The sequence below is a fragment of the Paroedura picta genome, chromosome 10 (genome assembly GCF_049243985.1).
Source record: "Paroedura picta isolate Pp20150507F chromosome 10, Ppicta_v3.0, whole genome shotgun sequence".
In the NCBI taxonomy this organism is placed as follows: Eukaryota; Metazoa; Chordata; class Lepidosauria; order Squamata; family Gekkonidae; genus Paroedura; species Paroedura picta.
Window position 1 is genome coordinate 88,240,444 of NC_135378.1, and position 19,135 is coordinate 88,259,578.

General features: G+C 48.4%; 1 protein-coding gene across 3 annotated transcripts in view; it reads right to left on the minus strand.

Annotated features, from left to right (window-relative positions):
• Positions 1-202: 202 nt before the first annotated feature.
• Positions 203-19,135, minus strand: part of LOC143819608 (maestro heat-like repeat family member 5) — a 113,622-nt gene continuing 94,689 nt past the window's right edge. For all 3 annotated transcript variants that reach the window (XM_077301440.1, XM_077301438.1, XM_077301437.1), the window contains 5 exons: positions 11,136-11,229; positions 10,747-10,799; positions 8,499-8,636; positions 4,236-4,374; positions 203-2,700 (listed from right to left, as the gene is read on the minus strand). In XM_077301440.1, coding sequence (XP_077157555.1) covers positions 4,238-4,374; positions 8,499-8,636; positions 10,747-10,799; positions 11,136-11,229 — 422 coding nt within the window. In that variant the 3' untranslated portion in view covers positions 203-2,700; positions 4,236-4,237. The remainder of the gene's footprint in view (positions 2,701-4,235; positions 4,375-8,498; positions 8,637-10,746; positions 10,800-11,135; positions 11,230-19,135) is intronic.

Consider the following 19,135-nt stretch of genomic DNA (forward strand, 5'->3'; position numbering starts at 1 on the left):
AGCAGTTGCTTAGGAAAAGTTTCCTTTTCCCAAATACTGCACCAAATCGTTCAGTAAACATTTCTTTTAAAACCTTTCAATCTGGTCTCTGTTATCCTTTTCTGACTAAACAAGCTACTCACTGCAGCCAGCACTTTAGGTAAAAGATGTGTGTTTTCCATTCCCTGTGCAAACTGATGACCCAGTTGCAGGGTCAGTCTGAGTGTCTGTTCACATGTTTATGGGGAACAGTCACAGTGTCTGTGTCTGATGAGCCCTCCCCTCCTCTCTGGAGGATGAGCAGGAATAAGGCCTTAGTGTCTTCAAGACTGTAGAGTGGCTGTAATGAGGGCCAAATACATTACTGTGGTTGACATGAAAACTGAGATGGTACTGAGGGCACAGGCTGGTTGGCACAGCTGGCTCTAGTGCCAGGTGAGTTGTGGGATGGTGAAATTAAGACATCAACATGCAGGTTCTGGGAAATCTAGTAAACTGTATTCTCATTCTTCATCCTACTTGGTCAGTAGGTCTTGGCAAATGTTTTTGTTAATGGCCTGAAGCAGGTTCCTGGAGAGGCAACCAAAGTGCTCCCCCCCCCTCCCCGATAAATATCCCATCTTTGTGAAATCCTTGCGAAATCAAAGTTTAAAAAACAAACAAACAGGAAACCTGACAGAATGGCGGAAACCATACATAATGTTACTCAGGCCAACTAAACCAGGCATGAGTGGTTTGGCTTGGAAAAGCTAAAAAGTACCCGAATCTGCTGATTCAGGTCCTTTTTGGCTTATTCGAGGCAAACCAACCATTCCTTGCATTCAAACGGCACAAATCAGGGTGGCCAAATCATGTTTGTATGATTTAGCTACGATTCGGCCATTTAAATGCAACTCCCCCAACTACTCAGTCAGCTCCTGAGTGGGTAGAGAGCTGTGACCGAACAGCTGATAATAACAGCCACGCCTACCTGCTCCCTTTGAATCCCAGTTTCGGGCAGGAAGCAATCTTAGGGAAGGCAAGTGTGGGGCAAAGGAGTCCCCCGTGCACCTGCCCTCCCCTGAGGCTTCTGCAGCTGGCTGCCAGTGAGAAGAGTGAGTGCAGGCTGAAGGAGTCCAGCCTGCACCCACGGTCCCTTAGCTGCCTGTAGTCTGCTGCCAGCTCACATCAGGGAAGGGAGGCACAGAGAACTCCCCGATTCTTTAGAAGCTGTCTTGCATCAGGGAACTGACGTGCTCTACCTTTTACCTTTCCAGGTAGTGCTTGAGAAGAGGGGAAAGGCATTTAGAAGATGCACCTAGCAGCTGATCTGTCATGATCAGCTGATTGGTGAGCCCGTCCTCCCTTTTTCACTCTCCACTGTCTGGGAAGGGGGGCGGGGTTACAGAGACAAAATTTGGTCCCTTTCATATTCAGCTATAATGGATTCGACCAAATCTGACCCATTGAAGGGTCATTTGGACCCTTGGATTCAATGTTTGTGTGTGTGCATGTGCTTAGACCAAACTGCCTTGGCATGAGGCCAGTGCCCCCACAACAGCCGCTGGCCCTCACTTAGAAGGACCTTCAACAGCCTTCATCTTCACATTGCCCAATGGACTTGGCTATGCAGAACATCCCCTTTACCAGGACAAAGGTTGATTCTGACGAAATAGTACTAATGCAAGGCCCATCAGCACTGCCGTTGAGCCTCAAATGTTCCTTTGGGAACATCCCCCCTCCCCCTGAAGTCACCGGTGTGGTGCAGACATTACTTGGCAAACTTGCAGCTCAGACCTGTCTCAGTTCCTTTAGTTCTGAATTATTTCATGCTTGATTGCTGCAGCTGAAAGGGGGCATTACTATCTCAAAGCTTTATGATTCAGGGATATGTGTATGTGTGGGGGGGGGGTTGACAATTTCTTGAAGCAGCACTAGTCTCAGTAGAGGCATGCATGAGTGACTCAGACTGTACTGTACAGCTTAACAGACAGGCTTACTACCAAGTAAATGTGCCCAGGACTGCATTATATATTGGTAAGGTAAAGGTACCCCTGTGCAAACACCGGATCACCCTTGGGGTGACACCCTCCAGCGTTTTCATGGCAGACTCAATATGGGGTGGTTTGCCAGTGCCTTCCCCAGGCATTACCGTTTACCCCCCAGCAAGCTGGGTACTCATTTTACTGACCTCGGAAGGATGGAAGGCTGAGTCGACCTTGAGCCGGCTGCTGGGATTGAACTCCCAGCCTCATGGGCAGAGCTTTCAGACTGCATGTCTGCTGCCTTACCACTCTGCGCCACAAGAGGCTCTGTATATATTGATAGTAATGGATAAAAATACATCTTCAATGGGGAGTCTGTAAGTTAGAGCAAAAGTGTACCTTTTCAGAGTCTTCTCTAGGGCTTTGGCCATTCCAGTGAGCATCCTGGAGTTCTATGTGGTTGCATTTTGTCTGGGAGAACATATTAGTCTATTGTAGGAAAAATAACCCTGGATAATATATTAGTCCCTTCTAGTAACAAAATTAACATAAGTGCAGGCACACAGACATACCCCCCACACACCCCAAGCTCCTGCCCTGTTGAGAGAAGAGGTGCAGCCGCTCAGAGGCCCTTTCTGAAGAGGAGGTGGAGGCCGCTGTCCTTGTGTTGTCTCAGAACTCAGCCCGTGGCTGTGGCGTCTGCAGCAGCTCCTTCCATGCAAGAGAGGCCTGGCACAGGTTCTGGGTGCAAGAGATGCTGTCGGGCAGGGAGAGCAAGGTCAGCCTCCTGGCATGCCAAGGAAGTGGCACTTGGGGGTTGGGACAGGACAGGCAATCCTGGCCAGATTCAGAGAAGGGGGATGAGACGTGGCCTGCCCAGCATTACACAAGAGGGGCCACTTCTTGCCAGGCTGCCAGGCCCACCTCTGGTTGAGGGCCCATGCCTGATGGAGGCCCTGCTGTAGGAGGAAATCGTGTTTCCAGACCTCAGGCAAAGGGGCGACAGCCAGGGTTGCCAGCCTGGAGTCTCCTGAGAATTACAACAGATCTGCAGCCTGGCCGGGTCACACACACCTCGCCCCCAATAAAACAGCAGCTTGGGAGGTCAGATCCTGTGTCAGAATTTCCTCCTCTTCCCAAATGCTGCCCTCCTTAGGCTACATCTCCAGGAATTCCCCAACCTGCAGTTAGCAACCAGAGGGCAGAAGCTTCAGAGCTGCTGCTTTAACTATGGATGGAAAGTTGACACCCCCTCATTCAGTGGGGCTGAGACCAAGCTAGAATGGGCCCCATTACTTCCCTGCCCACTTTGCTTGCTGTGTCTGGAGAAACTCTGCTGCAGAGCAGATTTCTCACCTGTACAACTGCCAAAGCCCCCTGATGCTCTGCCCTGCAACTTTCCTGGGAGATGAGCCACGTTTCCCATTGCCGGACAAGAAAAGAGTAGTCTGTGTCTGAGGAACTGGTAGCTTCCCCCCACCCCAAGACCCTTCTGGCATCCTGCACACCCTGAAGTGCTTTGGAAGTGCTTTGGAGTAGTGGTCCCCAACCCCCGGTCCAGGGACTGGTCCCGGTCTGTGGATCAGTTGGTACCGGGCCGCGGCTCCTCCTCCTCCCCCCCCGGCTGCTGCCTCGGGGGCTGCCCTGCCACTCTGCCGCCAGCTCACCTTTGGTGCTCTCCAGTGGCCGCCATGACAGCACCCCCCAATGGGTGGTGGGAAGTCAGGGATGCCAGCAAGAAAGCAAGTGGAGCAGGGGTCAGGCGGCGGTGGCAGCGATGGCCCTCGGCAAAAGACTACCCCCCCTGGGCCTCAGTAAAATTGTCAAGCATTGACCGGTCCCCAGTGATAAAAAGGTTGGGGACCACTGCTTTGGAGGAAATCTCCAAAGCCTGGAGAAAGGCGTGACACATACTCAGGACTGCATTGCTATCTTTCCTTCTTTCCTGAGGCCTTGAGCACAGGGTGACCAATTACCAAGCCAGAGAAAGGACACCTAGGAATGCTGGCCGCCATTCCTCACAGACACCTAATAATGAAGTAAGCCCTGTAAGACCAGATTAGCACACACATACCCTGACCTCCCTGTGAGTTTCAAACGTGGAAAGTGGCTGCTGTGGAGGGTGGACTTTGTGGCATTCTGCCTGCTGAGGCCCTTCCCCTCCCCAAACCCCACCCTGCCCAGGCTCTGCTCCCAGAGCTCCAGGAACTCCCCACCCTGGAGTTGTCAATCAACCCTACTTGAGAAGGCCTGGGAGAGTGGCTTGGTGAAGGAACCTTCTCCAACTGATACCTTTACGGTGGAACGGCCGCCTGACTCTGATGGGTGCCTGTGGCCCGAGAGCTTTGCCTTCCTCCTGGGCCAGGGATGGGGAGCCCAAGTGGCATGTCCCTTGAAGGACATCTGTCTTTGGAGTCACTGGGCTGCTTTCCTGCAAGAAGGCAAAGGATGGGGACAAGTTAGGGCCCTGCACTTCCTCATTCACCTCAGAAAGGATGTATGAGGAAAACTTGAGAGAGCTTGGTCTATTTAGACTGAAGACGGCTAATTGTTGATAGGATTGCCATCTTCAAGTACTTGAAGGGCTGACACAGGAGATGGAGCAGTGTTTTTTTTCTGTTGCCCCAGAGGATTGGACCAGATTTAATTCAAAAGAATTTTCGGCTTAACATCTGGGAGAGGTTCCTGATAGTTAGAGCGGTTCCTCAGTGGAACAGGCTTCCTCAGGAGGGGGTGGGCTCTCCTTCTTTGGAAGTTTTTAAGGAAAGGCTAGATGGTCATCTGACAGAAATGCTAATTCTGTGAATTCAGGATGATTGTGGGTGGGTGGGCAGAAGAGATTGTATCTGAGCTTGACTCTTGTGGCCCTTTCTTGCATGCCCAGGGAAACGTTGATCGCCCCCTTGGGATTGGGAGGCAAATTTCTTCCAGGCCAAATTGGCCAGGGATACTATTTGTTTGGCTTTTTCTTTCTTTTTTTTGAGGGGGGCAACATCTGGGCATGGAATTGCAGTCACTGTGGGTGGGCAGGTAGTTGTGAATTTCCTATATTCTGCAGGAGGTTGGACTAGATGACCCTGGAAGTCCCTTCCAACTGTATGATCAACGATATAGGCTAGATATCAGGAGAAAAAAATTCACAGTCAGAGTAGTTCAGCAGTGGAATAGGCTGCCTAAGGAGGTGGTGAGCTCCCCCTCACTGGCAGTTTTCAAGCAAAGGTTGGATACACACTTTTCTTGGATGATTTAGGATGCTTTGGGCTGATCCTGCATTGAGCAGGGTGTTGGACTAGATGGCCTGTATGGCCCCTTCCGACTTTATGATTCTACTAGAAACAAAGCCCATTTTAAAAATGGGCGATAAGGAGAGGCTTGGGAAGGTGGTGCGGAGGCGGTAGGGAGGGTTGGGTGGAGGGCGGAGTGTGGGGACGGGACGGGGCGGCTTCAGGCAGCGGGAGTCGAGCCGGCAGAGGAGTCGTTCGGGGGATTCGAGCAGAGGCGGAGGGGAACCACGCATGTGCGGAAGTCGGCACATGACTGGTCTGGCAGGTGGGGGAGAACGCCGCGGTTAGCAAGGCGGCAAGTAGGGGCGCGTCGGAGGTTGGATGGGTGTGTTGGGGGGGAAAGGCTTGTGTGGGGGGGTAGGGTTTAGTGTGGGGAGTGCGGTGCAGTCGGTGCCGCATGTTAGGGGTTGGGTGCTCGCGAGGGCGGCGACAGAGCAGGTGTGGGGCATCAGGATGGGGGGGGTGGTACGGGTGGGGGGTGTAATGGCGGGCGGGGGCTTACCAGGGTTGTGCGGGGGTGGCGGTGGGGTTCGGGAGGTCGGTGGTGGTGGCGTGTTGTTCGAGGGAAGGGTGCATGGGAGGGATAGGATTCCTTCCCTGCTTTCCGTGCAAGTTGGGAGGGCGTGCGGCTGGAAAGAAGCCCTGCTCCTTTCCCCGCATGGAGGCGCAGGCCACGACGGCCAAGCAGGGAATGGTGAAGCACGCGCGTCTCACCATTCCCTGCTTGGCCCAGGAGTGACAGTCGGAGGGGCGAATCAGGAGTCGCTTTGCGGCTCCTGATTCGCCCTTCCGAGTTTTTATCATGGACTGTGCCCGCCCTAACTCCTCCCAACTTGCCCTTAGGCTTTTATTTATAACCGCGGAGCGGTTTACAGATGATTCTATGATTCTATTATATGATGTGGGCAAAACCGAGAGAGAGCAGAGGAGAGCAACAAGGACCAAGCCCTTTGAGGAAAGGCTGAGGGACTTGGGAAGGTTCAGCTTGGAAGGGAGGAGGTAGAGAGCGACAGTATTTGATAGGTCGTCACTTAGAGAAGGGCAGGGAAAGGTTTTTGTTGGCAGCAGAGGTGAGGACCTGCAGTAATGGGATTAAACTACAGGTATAATGGTATCAGCTAGATATCAGGAACATTTTTTTCACAGTCCGAGTAGTTCAGCCATGGAACCAATTGCCTCAGGAGGTGGGGAGCTCCCCCTCACTGGCGGTCTTCAAGCAGTGACTGGACAGATATGTCTCATGGATGCTTTAGGCCGATCCTGCCTTGCTCAGAGGGTTGGACTAGATGGCCTGTATGGACCCTTCCCACTCTAGGAATTTATCCTCTGCTGTCGCTGGGGTTTCTGTGCTGGTGAGCAAGCTGAGTGAATCCTCTGCGCACAAAGGGAAGCAAAGCCATCTCCTCCATGGCCAAGGCCCAATATGGAGACTCTTCTTCTGGGTGGAGATGGGCCTTGAACTCTTTGGACAACCCCTTCAGACACCGTTGCTACTGTTAGAGAGTGTGACTTAGCCTACATCAGTAAACTCTAGGAACTGCTGGAAACATCAACGTCTGGGGAATCCATGAGGCTGTATTCTTTATTTCTCCTGTAATACTGTGCCCTCCCACACAACCCTCCTGCCAAACAGGACAAGAGGGCAATGTGTTGACTGCCAGAACTCCAGCCTTTGCTAACTGTTGGGAATGGCCTCTCACCAGCCTTTGCATGAAGCATGACCATGAGTGTTTGGGAAAAGGAACACTCAGTCCTGCTGTTGAGCAATACATCTCAACTGAGACCATGGTGGTCATTCTTTTTCTAACAAAGTCCTGGCACTCAGGGATGGTGGCTTGTCCTGGTCACCCACTTTTACAGGTAACAGAGAGGGAGATGCAACCTAGACCTTTCCATAACTGCTGTAGTAGGAACTGACATCTACCTGCCTACCCAAAGGGATCCCAATTTCATGCCTAAATATTCCCCTCACCAAAAATCTCCAGAATTCAGCCTGGCCTGAAGGGAATTCACCTACTACCCCACAGAGGCAATCAGCAATTTCCTAGGGATGCAAGAAAGGACCACCAGGGACAAACACTGGAACATCCCTTCCTGTCCACCTACTCACATTTTGCCAAAGTTAATAAAATCCATAAAATTAACTGTGGAAAGAATGAGGCATGGACCCAGGCCACAGCCCCCATTTTCAGGAAGGGAATCAGAAGAACTATGCCAAATTGAAGTATTAGACCTATTGGGGAAATTAAAAACCTTGGCATTTAGCCAGTTCTGAATCCGTAATAGGACTTGACCTTATTTCTCATGACTACTCAATGACCCCAGGTGTGGGATCATTGATCTATTAACCTGTATATGTGACCTTTCACTAAATTAATCCGTTGTACCAGAAGACTGGGGAGCAGAAACATTACACGCATTTATTAAAAGGGGTCCGAAGGGAAACCAAGAAATTACAGTCAGGCAGCCTCACCAAAGATTCCTGAGTCAACTTAGCAATCAGGAGATAAGAGGATGGATGATTCAAAACTGGCTAAATGGCAGGAAGCAAATCAATAGACAGTCCTCACCATGGAGGGAAGGAAGTCAGCTGTGGGGTCCCACATGGATTAGTATTGGTTACTAGTGAACTGATTCATAAATTGGGGGTGAGGAGTGCAGTGGCCAAATCTGCAGACGACATCCAATTATTCTGGATGGTGAACAGCAGTGGTCCACAGCCTGCGGGCCGCGGCCCGGTGCCGGGCCGTGGCTCCCTCTCCCTGCCCCCCCCCCGCAGTAAAAAACTTCGCAGGCCGCAAGCTTGCGGCCCGGGAAGCTTCTTACTGCGGGAGGGCGGGGAGAGGGAATCAGGGCCGGGCCGCGCATCATGCGGGCGCGGCCCACGCGGGTGCGGCCTGATGGACGGGGCGTGGCCCGATTGACGGGCGTGGCCTGCGCGGGCGCGGCCCGATGCACGGGCACGGCCCGTGGGTGTGGTCCGCGCGGGCGCGGCCCGATGCCCTGCCGGTCCCCAGCCTCAGAAAGGTTGGGGACCACTGGTGAACAGCAAGGCTGACTGGGGAGAGCTCCAAGAGGACCTCCACCAACTGGGTGGGCGGGCTGCCATGTGCTGAGAGCGGAAAAGATCTTGAGGCTGTGGTGATAGCTTAAGTAAAAACTTAGTCCAGTGAGCTGCAGTGGTGAAGACAAACTCTGTGTTAGGGTAGATTTTGGTGGGTAGCCTTGGAAGCCTTGGGCCCATCCCTTCCCTGCCTGTCCTCAGTTGTACCTCTCTGGGCAAACGGCCTCCTGGCACGAGGAGGGGTTGGTGTGTACAGCACTTCCCTCCTCCTCCTCAGCATGGGCGTTCCTTCCGGCTGCAACTGGGGGCTGGTCCCATTCTCTTCAGGCAGGCAGAGCTGCTTCCCTTGGGAGAGGAAAAATATGCATGTGAATTGTTCATCTCAGGAAGATGCCTTGCATATAATCAGAATCAGAAACACACACATACGCGGCCCATCAAGGTCAGTCTCTCGCACTCAGGCCGGCCATGGTTCTCCACGGTCTCTGGCAGCGAATCACCTGGTCCTTTCAGCTGGCAACATGGGACTAAACCTACCATGCAGAGGCTTCCCACCCCTCCTTCTGCTCAGCAGCACTCCTGGGCCACTGGAATTAAAGTAGCCAAGTCAGGCGCCCCACTGCACGAAGAGCCTATCCTCAATGGCTTTGTATCCTACCAGCAGGGGACTCCTGAGCCTGCAAGGAGTCATATGTTAAGATAGCGATCCCCAACCTGTGGGCCGCGGACCACAAGAGGTCCATTGACTAATTGGAGGTGGGCCGTGAAGGACACCTTCTCCCCCCCCCCTGGCCCATCATCCCCCCCTGGCCCTTTACAACACACTTCAGGTGTCATTGTCTCCCATCCCTCCCAGATAGGACTATCTCGTTGCAGAGAAACCAGCTCAGGGTTCCCATTGATTTGTCATTGTCATGAGTTAAAATTTCCATGAAAATAAAATGTTCCTTATGTTCATTGTTGTGGCGTGTCTGTATCTTATTTTGAAGGGATGTTTAAACATTACCATAGTGATCAGTGAGCGTTAGGGCAGTGGTTGAGAGTAGAGAAGTCAATTAACCCTCCTCTCACCGGGTCTCAGTAAAATTGTCAAGCGTTGAGTGGTCCCCGGTGATAAAAAGGTTGGGGACCACTGTGTTAGGAGACTGCTGAGGGGCCCCTCTAGTTTTGGTGCTCTACACCTCATGATGCCAAGCATTAAAAATCAGGCCAGGTACTGGCTGCCTCTGCCATACAGCTGTGGTTGCACTTGGGAAAAGACAGTGGCAGACTTGCAGCACAGACTCCGGGGAGAAGGGCAAGGGCCAAAGCCACCCTGATCTAACCCAGCCTTACACCTCAGCAGCCAAACCCAAGAGGCATCTCTGAGCAGCAAGACCCTTTGGGCTAAGCCCATAGCACACCCCCAGTCGGGACAGTCTATCACTGTTGTCCAGGCAGGCTGGGAGGAAATAGATGACACTTCCCCAGCCCCAGCCCTTTTTGAATCACCCTGTGCCCCCCATGAGGGGGGGGCTCTGGCAGAGGCCTGAGTGTCCAGCTGCCAATGGGCATTTTCCAATCACCGGTTCAGCCAATGGGTAGAATTGGTCCACTTTCCCATCTCTGTTTCTGGTGATTTTGTCATTAGTCTGCTGATGATACCAAAATATTCAGAACAGTGAGAACCGAGCTGGATGTGAACAACTGCTGAATCTCTCCAAGCGGGTAAGGAGTGGGCGACAATGTGGCCAATGACATCCAGCAGAGGTAAGCATCAGCTGGGTAGCCGTCCTCCCTCCAGCTTCCGGATGAGGCTACTGAAGGGGGACAGTAAGTTCTTAGGGTTGTAGTGGACAGCTTAGTGAAAGTGTCAGCCCTGTGTGCTGCAGCAAGGATGGAAAAGGGCAAGCTCTATGTTAGAGATTTTCAAGAAATGGATTGAGAAGAAAATGCACCTAGATAGATTGACGGTGTGGCCTCATTTGGAAAGTTGTCTACCGGTTTGGTCACCGTATCTCAAAAAGGACAGCATAGAGGGGGGGAAAAGATAGAGGAGGAGAACCAAGGTGATGAGGGGGTTGGAGCTTCTTCCCTAAGAGGAAAGCCTGAGGAGTTAGGGACTTAATAGGGGACATGCTAGAGGATGATAAAATTATGCATGAGGTGGAGAGAGTGGAAAGAATTTTTCTCCCTCTCCCAAAATACTAGAACTGAAGGGCACCCAACGTGGCTATGAGCCACAGGGTCTAAAGTCAGCCTCTCAAGAGGCAACATCCTGAGAAGATGGTCTGATCCTGCTTATCTTCTTATGAGATGTCTCTCCTCTCATGTGAGGAATCCTGGATCCCAGGATCATCCTCTGGGTGCCATCTGATTAGTCCCATTGCCCGTGCCACTTGGGGTAGTGGTAGAAGCTTCATTCTGGGGAAGGAGGGCTAACTTTGGACGGGTGTATCAGAATAATTTTTCCTACCTCCCAGGCTGCTGTCCATCTCTTGGGCATCTCTTTCTCCAGCTCCAGCAAGCCTGTGGGGACAAAATGCTACTGAAAGTCTCCACAGCAGCAAAGACTGGGCAGGACTTGATCAAGAAGATCAGGGCTCCTCTTGTCTCCTGAGCTCTGGGGGCACCTGGGCATCACACTTCTAAGCCTGGCCAACTACTACCTCCTAAGCTCCTTCCCATCTGTCTGACTGGCAGCAGGTGGAAGGTACTTCTGAGAGGCTGCAGGACCTCCCCCTTGTGGCCTCGCACTGTGGAGTACCCTCCCTGTTCACCAGAGCTCCCCTCAGGGCCTCACTGCCTCCTCTTGGGTGGACTAGGCAACCCCCCTGCCTTTTCCTGATTGCAAACCCTGCTCACCTCCTTTTCACAGTCAGCTTTTGCAAAATCACTCGGTACATTTTTGCAAAGTTTGCCATGGTGGGATCTGGGTTGGATTCCATTGTCTGGAAGACTAGAATAAAGAAGCAGAATGAATCAATGAAATAACCTAGAAGGCAGCATTGGTCTGTTCCCCTGGCACCGTTTGTGCATGTGTGCTCCCTCTCATTTGTGGAGATCACAGCCAGGGGTGCCAAAGGCTCCTTCCAAAGGCTCTGCCCCCACTTGTGCTGCAGCAGACCCACTGAGACACAGCCCAATGTTCAAGCTGCACAAACAGACACAGACACACGCAGAGACACACAGACACACACACCCTTCTTCATACTTATATATTTATTTTTGCCTTTATTCTGGATACCCTAAAAAAGTTGGGACTCAGGAACCGAGGGTCAGACAGCATAGGCAGAACATCTCCCTGTCTGCTTACCCTGCCCTGACATGAGGCAGGCTGCTGCCACAGCTACAGGCTTGTCTTCAAGAGCAGCCCGATGGACAGGGCATCCTCAGCAAGTGTGCAAAAGCATGGCACGGCATGGCCAAATGCCAAACGCAGTGGACAGAAAGCCGTGGCAGCCACTGTGACAAGCAACTTACCAAACAGCAGGGCTGGGTCCAGGAGCTGCACCAGGCTCGTAAGCTGCTCTGCCCATGGTGAGTCCACACCATCCACCAAAAGTGGATCCAGGCCCTCCCAAGCATCAGCCTGCCAGGAGAGCATAGCCATGCCTTGTCTAGATCCAGCTCCAGCTTGTAATGCCGTGGCCATTGGACCACAACCTCAGAGTGCTGACTCAGGGCTGAGCAATGTCAGATAAATACTGAAGAGCAAGGGTGAAAGCGTCCCACAGGACACACCCCATCCCTTTGATTTTTCTCCTCTAGCAGGGGCAACTGTTTGTGGTTCGTCAGACAGAAAAGTGCCCTTGGAGCAACTCCTCAATTGGCAACCAGAAGAGGTTTCTTCAGATTGCTCAAAAACACAAAATCTTGACTTGGTGCAAAAGACTGAGTTTATTGAGAGCAAGCAAGTTACTCCAACAATACTTTGTCAGAACTAGGACATGGCAAGATAGATACAGCATACCACTCTCCCTCTCCCTTGAGAAATGTGGGAGATCTTCAAAGGACCAGATAGCCTGGCACCCAAGGTCGAGGTGCTGCATTCCGGAGACAACAGGAGATGGATGGTGGGGGAGGGAGGGAGGGGAATGGGGGGAAATGAAAGGAAACAGCTCGAGCAATATAACTGGCCATGGGCCCTACATCTACACTTCTCACAAAGGCATCATCATGGCAGAAGCATGGCACCTCTGACGGGGAGGAGGAGCAGCGATGGAGTGGGGAGGGTACACCAATGGTGTGATGTCACTTCCAGTACAAACCTGGAAGTGATGTTACCACATCAAAATCAGAAGACCTTTACTGGCACATAAAAAAGAAAATGGGGAAAAACAAACCATCATGAAGCGTTAATTATTTTACAGTTACAAAACCTGATAGCCAGCTATAGAAACCTGACAACCAATTAAATTACTAGCGAGTTTTGGTTTCCTAGTGAGAAAATTATCTTAGCCTCATGATCAAATTTGTGTTTAATGAGGAGTGGGTTGAGGAGCTGCCCACAAATAATGGCATAGAGTGGATAATAGAAAAATACATGTTTCAACACAGCCAGAATTATAGGGACTTCTTCAGAATAGGGCATTTCCTAAAATCTTCCTAGGACAGGGTCCCCAACCTTTCGGCACATAGAGGCTGCATTAGCGTGCTCAGTGCCTAAATAGGGCCACATCTTAAACCAAAATGTAACAAAATTATTAACCTATTTTAGATCAAAAGTAAACATTCAAAGGTAAATGAAGAAATGTTCATTTTAATGCAATCCATTTCGGAACAATATTTTACTGTGGAATCCTTTTATTTAGCTACACATGCTTACCTAGTCAGTGTGATTTTTGTGGCTGTTTTCTGTTAGACAAGGCATTGATGTTGAAGTCAAGGTTTGTGACAATCTTAAAATATCATGTAAATGTTTACCTGTAAGCCTTGACCTACACTTCGATTTCACAATGTTCATCTTGGAAAAGGTTTGTTCACAGATGTATGTGGTGCCAAAGACTGTGAACATGCCTGCAGCAAATTTCTTTAGGTTGATAAATGTATCAGATAGACCAGAACAGAAATCTAACAGACTATTTTCTTCATAAATGTCTCTGAGATGATCACTGGTTTGTAAATCAATTATTTCCATCTGAAAAAGTTACTTGCATGTTCCGGTGCTACTTCGAATGGATTCTGAAACATTCTTATTTCCTTTACAAGTTCATGGCAATCAGTGAATCTGTTCTGAAATTCCACCTGCAATAGGTTCAGTGCTTTGATGTGTCTTTCAACACTGAATTGTACTTTCCCATCCTTCTCAAATATTAGTCCATTGCAGCATGAGAAATTTGAAAAGTTACCTTTATTCACAAAAATGTTTAGTTTTGCTTCAAAAGCTTTCAGTTCAGTATACATGTCACATACAAGCTTTGTTTTCCCCTGCAACCTTAGATTCAATGTGTTCAGATGCTCTGTGATATCCATTAAGAAAGCCAAATTAAAAATCCATTCAGGGTCAGAAAGTGCTTCTTGACCTTTTCTTTTCTTTTTAAGAAAGACATCAATTTCATGGTGAAGACTGAAAAAACAATTGAGGACTTTACCTCTGTTAAGCTACCTGATTTCTGCATGGAGCAATACATCCCAATATTCTACATCTATCTCAGAGAGAAAATTTTGAAACTTATGACAGGCAAGACCATAATGCCTGATGTAATTAATACAGGGTGAACGTGTCAATACAGACCGATATCCCCATACCTATGTGAGCCTGTGGCTAGTATTATATTATTATTATATATAAGGTTTAAATTCTTGATACCTATAAAATTTATAAAAATATTGAAGACTCAGAGGACTTGTCACTGAGGAAAGAATCTCACTGAAAACAGATATTAAAGAATCATAGAATCATAGAGTTGGAAAGGGCCACACAGGCCATCTAGTTCAACCCCCTGCTCAACGCAGGATCACCCCAAAGCATCCTAAAGCATCCAAGAAAAGTGTGTATCCAACCTTTGCTTGAAGACTGCCAGTGAGGGGGAACTCACTACCTCCTTAAGCAGCCTATTCCACTGCTGAACTACTCTTGACTGTGAATTTTTTTCCTGATATCTAGCCTATATCGTTATATTGTAGTTTAAACCCATTACTGTGCGTCCTTTCCTCTGCAGCCGATGGAAACAGCATCCTGGCTCCTCCAAGTGACAACCTTTCAAATACTTAAAGAGGGCTATCATGTCCCCTCTCAATCTCCTTTTCTCCAGGCTGAACATTCCCAAGTCCCTCAACCTATCTTCATAGGGCTTGGTCCCTTGGCCCCAGATCATCCTCGTCACTCTCCTCTGAACCCTTTCAATTTTATCTACGTCCTTCTTGAAGTGAGGCCTCCAGAACTGCACACAGTACTCCAGGTGTGGTCTGACCAGTGCTATATACAATAGAGTTATGACATCTTGTGATTTTGATGTGATGCCCCTGTTTATACAGCCCAAAATGGCATTAGCCTTTTTTACCACTGCATCACACTGCCTACTCATGTTTAGTTTAAAATCCACAAGTACCCCAAGGTCTCGTTCACACACAGTGTTACCTAGAAACGTATCCCCCATCCGGTAGGCATGCTTTTCATTTTTCTGATCCAGATGCAGAACTTTACACTTATCTTTATTAAATTGCATCTTGTTCTCATTTGCCCAGTTTTCCATTGTGTTCAGATCTTGTTGAATTCTGTCTCTATCTTCTGGAGTATTTGCCAGTCCTCCCAGTTTGGTGTCACCTGCAAATTTGATGATATTACCTGGATTCCATTTTGACAGAAGTCCTACAGAATAAACAGATGAAAACTACAAAATAGGACACTTTTCTTTCTTTTATGAATATATGTATTGTATTGCCATTGGATAGGTCTTTTTCTCTCTGTTTTTTTTAGTTATTAGACCGTCCTTATATTCTTGATTAATACAGGATACAACAATATGCATCATGTTTTCCCACTGAAGAATCTTACTGCACAATGCTTGCTGATGGATCAGGTGTTGAAATTGCATGGGAAGCGTACCATTTAATTTCAATCTCTTTATTGATTTTTGCAACTACACCAGTTTTACTTCCCATCATATTTCTTATACTATCAGTTGTGATGCTTTTCAATTTATCCCAACTCAGACAAAGATTTTTTACTGATTTATACACCTTCAAGAATTTTTTCTGCACTTGTGGTGCCTTTCAAACTCTGCCGTGCACACAACTCTTCCATAATTCTGAAGTTGGAATCTACCCTCTTGATAAAAATTAGTAGTTGAGCAGTGTCTATAATGTCATTGCTCTCACCTAATGCCAAAGGAAAAATTCAAAACCTTTTGCCTTGACAACCAGTGACATATGCAGTTCTTTTCCTAGTTTTTCAACATGTCTGGTGATTGTAGATACAGATAAACTGACATGTTGTTGTTGTTGTTGTTGTTGTTGTTGTTAGGTGTGAAGTCATGTCTGACCCATCGCGACCCAATGGACAGTGATCCTCCAGGCCTTCCTGTCCGCTACCATTCCCTGGTGTCCATTTAAGTTCGCACCAACTGCTTCAGTGATTCCATCCAGCCACCTCATTCTCTGTCGTCCCCTTCTTCTTTTGCCCTCAATCGCTCCCAGCATTAGGCTGGGAGCCTCCAGGGAGTCCTTCCTTCTCATGAGGTGGCCAGAGTATTTAAATTTCATCTTCAGGATCTGGCCTTCTAAGGAGCAGTCAGGGTTGATCTCCTTTAGGACTGACTGGTTTGTTCGCCTTGCAGTCCAAGAGACTCGCAAGAGTCTTTTCCAGCACCAGAGTTCAAAAGCCTCAATTCTTTGACACTCGGCCTTCCTTATGGTCCAACTTTCACATTGCAACTGGGAAAACCATAGCCTTGACTAGACACACTTTTGTTGTCAGGGTGATGTCTCTGCTTTTTAGGATGCTTTCTAGATTTGCCATAGCTTTCCTCCTCAGGAGCAAGTGGCTTTTAATTTCTTTGCTGCTGTCCCCATCTGCAGTGATCTTGGAGCCCAGGAAAATAAAATCTGTCACTACCTCCATTTCTTCCCCATCTATTTGCCAGGAATTGAGAAGGCCGGATGCCATGATTTTCATTTTCTCGATGTTGAGTTTCAAGCCAACTTTTGCACTCTCCTCCTTCACCTGCATCAAGAGGCTATTTATTTGGGAGAGGAATGGGAAGGCGAATGTAAGGCGCTTTGAGCCTCCGTCGGGTAGGGAAGAGCGGCATATAAGAACCAACTCTTCTTCTTCTTCTTCTTATTTTATTATTATATTTATATACCGCCCTCCCCAAGGGCTCAGGGTGATTCCTCTTGGCTTTAGTTCCTCTTCGCTTTCTGCCATTAGAGTGGTATCATCTGCATATCTGAGGTTGTTGATATTTCTCCCTGCAATCTTGATCCCAATTTGTGACTCCTCTAATCCCACCTTTCTCATGATGTGCTCCGCATACAAGTTAAATAGGCAAGGCGACAGTATACAGCCTTGCCGAACTCCTTTCTCAATTCTGAACCAGTCAGTGATTCCATGTTCAGTTCTCACTGTTGCTTCTTGACCTGCTTATAGGTTTCTCAAGAGACAGATAAGATGCTCTGGTATTCCCATCTCTTTAAGAACTTGTCACAATTTGTTGTGCTCCACACAATCAAAGGCTTTAGCATAGTCAATGAAGCAGAAGTAGATGTTTTTCTGGAACTCCCTATCTTTCTACATGATCCAGCGTATGTTAGCAATTTGATCTCTAGTTCCTCTGCTTCTTCGAAATCCTGCCTGTACTTCTGGAAGTTATCGAGCTACATATTGCTGGAGCCTAGCTTGTAGGCTGACACAAAAAGTACCTTCTCAGGGCATATTTTCTCTGTTACTTTAACCATGCACTTTTAAACAAATTCAGCATCAGAGAATGGTCTACCATTCTCAGCAAGACATTTAGCAACATTATAGCTGGCCCTTATAGTACACAGGTTCTCTTCAACTTGCTTTCTAAAACTATTTTGCTGCAAGAAAATTGATTTTTTAAAAATAGAGTTTATCTTGTTCACTTGCACCTCTCCTTGATATATTGAATATCTCTTCAAAGTGCCTTTTAATATTGTACTCCTTCAATACTGAGACAGTTTAAAGACATATCAAGCAAACGTCTTTGTTTTAAAGATGTACTCAGTAGTCCATTTGTCATTAAAGAAATGGTGCTTATGTGCAATTTTTCATTTCTTTGAAACAGAACTTCCTTTTGCAGACATCTTATGGGGTTTTTAGCAGAGCAGCAGTTGCAGAGTTTCACTGTTATCCTTGAATAAATAAAAATACGAGTACTATCATTTTAGGGGTCTTTACCATTAAATCCACTCCACTCTAGCTGCTATTAGCTGGGGATTTTCAATTCAACCATGGCGAAGAAGAAAAGAGACCCCTGCCCCCCTATCCAGTGCAGTACTCAGAAGCATTGGGCTATATACACAGTCTAGGAACAATTTTTAAAAAATTGATTGTGAATCTGGGCTACCAGATGGTAGAGTTGCAATCCTAAGTACATTGAATACTATGAGATTTATTTCTTAAGAAACACATTCCCTTGGAGAGAGGCTGGAGTGAGGAAGAGAGGAGAGGCAGAAGCAAGCAAGGCCAGAAGTCAGAGAAACCAGCTCTTGTAGAAGGAAGAATACTTTTGCTTGTGGCAGCAACCTCACACGTAACTTTGGAAGCCACTTGCTTTGATGAGTGGAGCCTGTAGAAATGTTCAGTATGCAAAACACTTTGTATCCTTTTTTTTTTTTTGCAAAAAATACCAGGCCTTTTACTATCCTTTTCCTGCCTTTTTTTGCAGGCCTGACATCTCCTGAATGCATTCACATGGCGACTACCTTCGTTATATACATACACAGCATCAACATAGCAATTCATGGAGGGGGGGGGTTAAAAAGCTGAGTGGTCTGGGAGCCTGAGCTTTGCTGGCTAACAAAGCACCTAGAATGGCCAAAATGCTATTATGGAGGATAAGAACAAGAGAAGGCCGGCAGAAGGCACCACGGAGACTAGGGTTAAGCGTTTCGGTGCAGCTCAGCCGCCTCGGCAATCACCAAAACCAAAGGCAGCATGTAGGAGGCCAGCACTGTGGCTTGGATAGGAAGGGTGGCAGTGGTGTGCCAGTTGACGGCCGCATGCAAACACAGAGCTCTGCAACTGTCTGCAGCCACGAGATGCACTGCTCACACCAGCAAAGCCTGCGCCATTCCTTGCCCTCTTCCTTACTGCTTTTCCCTTAGCCCCACTGTGCTGCTCTGTTTGGCGCCATGCTGTGGAGCCAAGAAAAAGCAGCTGCTTTCTCTTTCGCCCCTCTGCACTGTTCACAAATCGAGCTCCCATGCAAAGGGAGGGGGAAGACATGAAAACACTGCTTGGGTAACTTTAAATCATTATATGTTGCGGCAGCTCTGCGTTGCTATATGTATCTTAATTTTTTTTGTAAAAAATATTTTTTCATGGTTGGGGGGCCACTAGGATGCAAGACTATGGCACTGAAAGGTAATTAGTGGCTGATGCTATATCACAGTGATTGACAAGCCAAAATGGGAGGGGGAGCAGGTGGTCCTAACTTCCACTCAACCACCTGATTTGTCAAGACACAAAAGCCTGGGACAAGACTGGGGGATAAAATGGTGGAGCCTCCACCAAACTAGGTGAGTTTCGAGAAGTGGGAAACTGCCTAGACATTACAATGGACCTCCAGGACACTCATCCCATCATCTGCAGTGAGTGTGACATGATTGCCTTCCTCCCAGAAGACAAGATGGACTACAGCTGCCCCAAGTGTAAGCTGGTAAGACTTTTGGAGGAA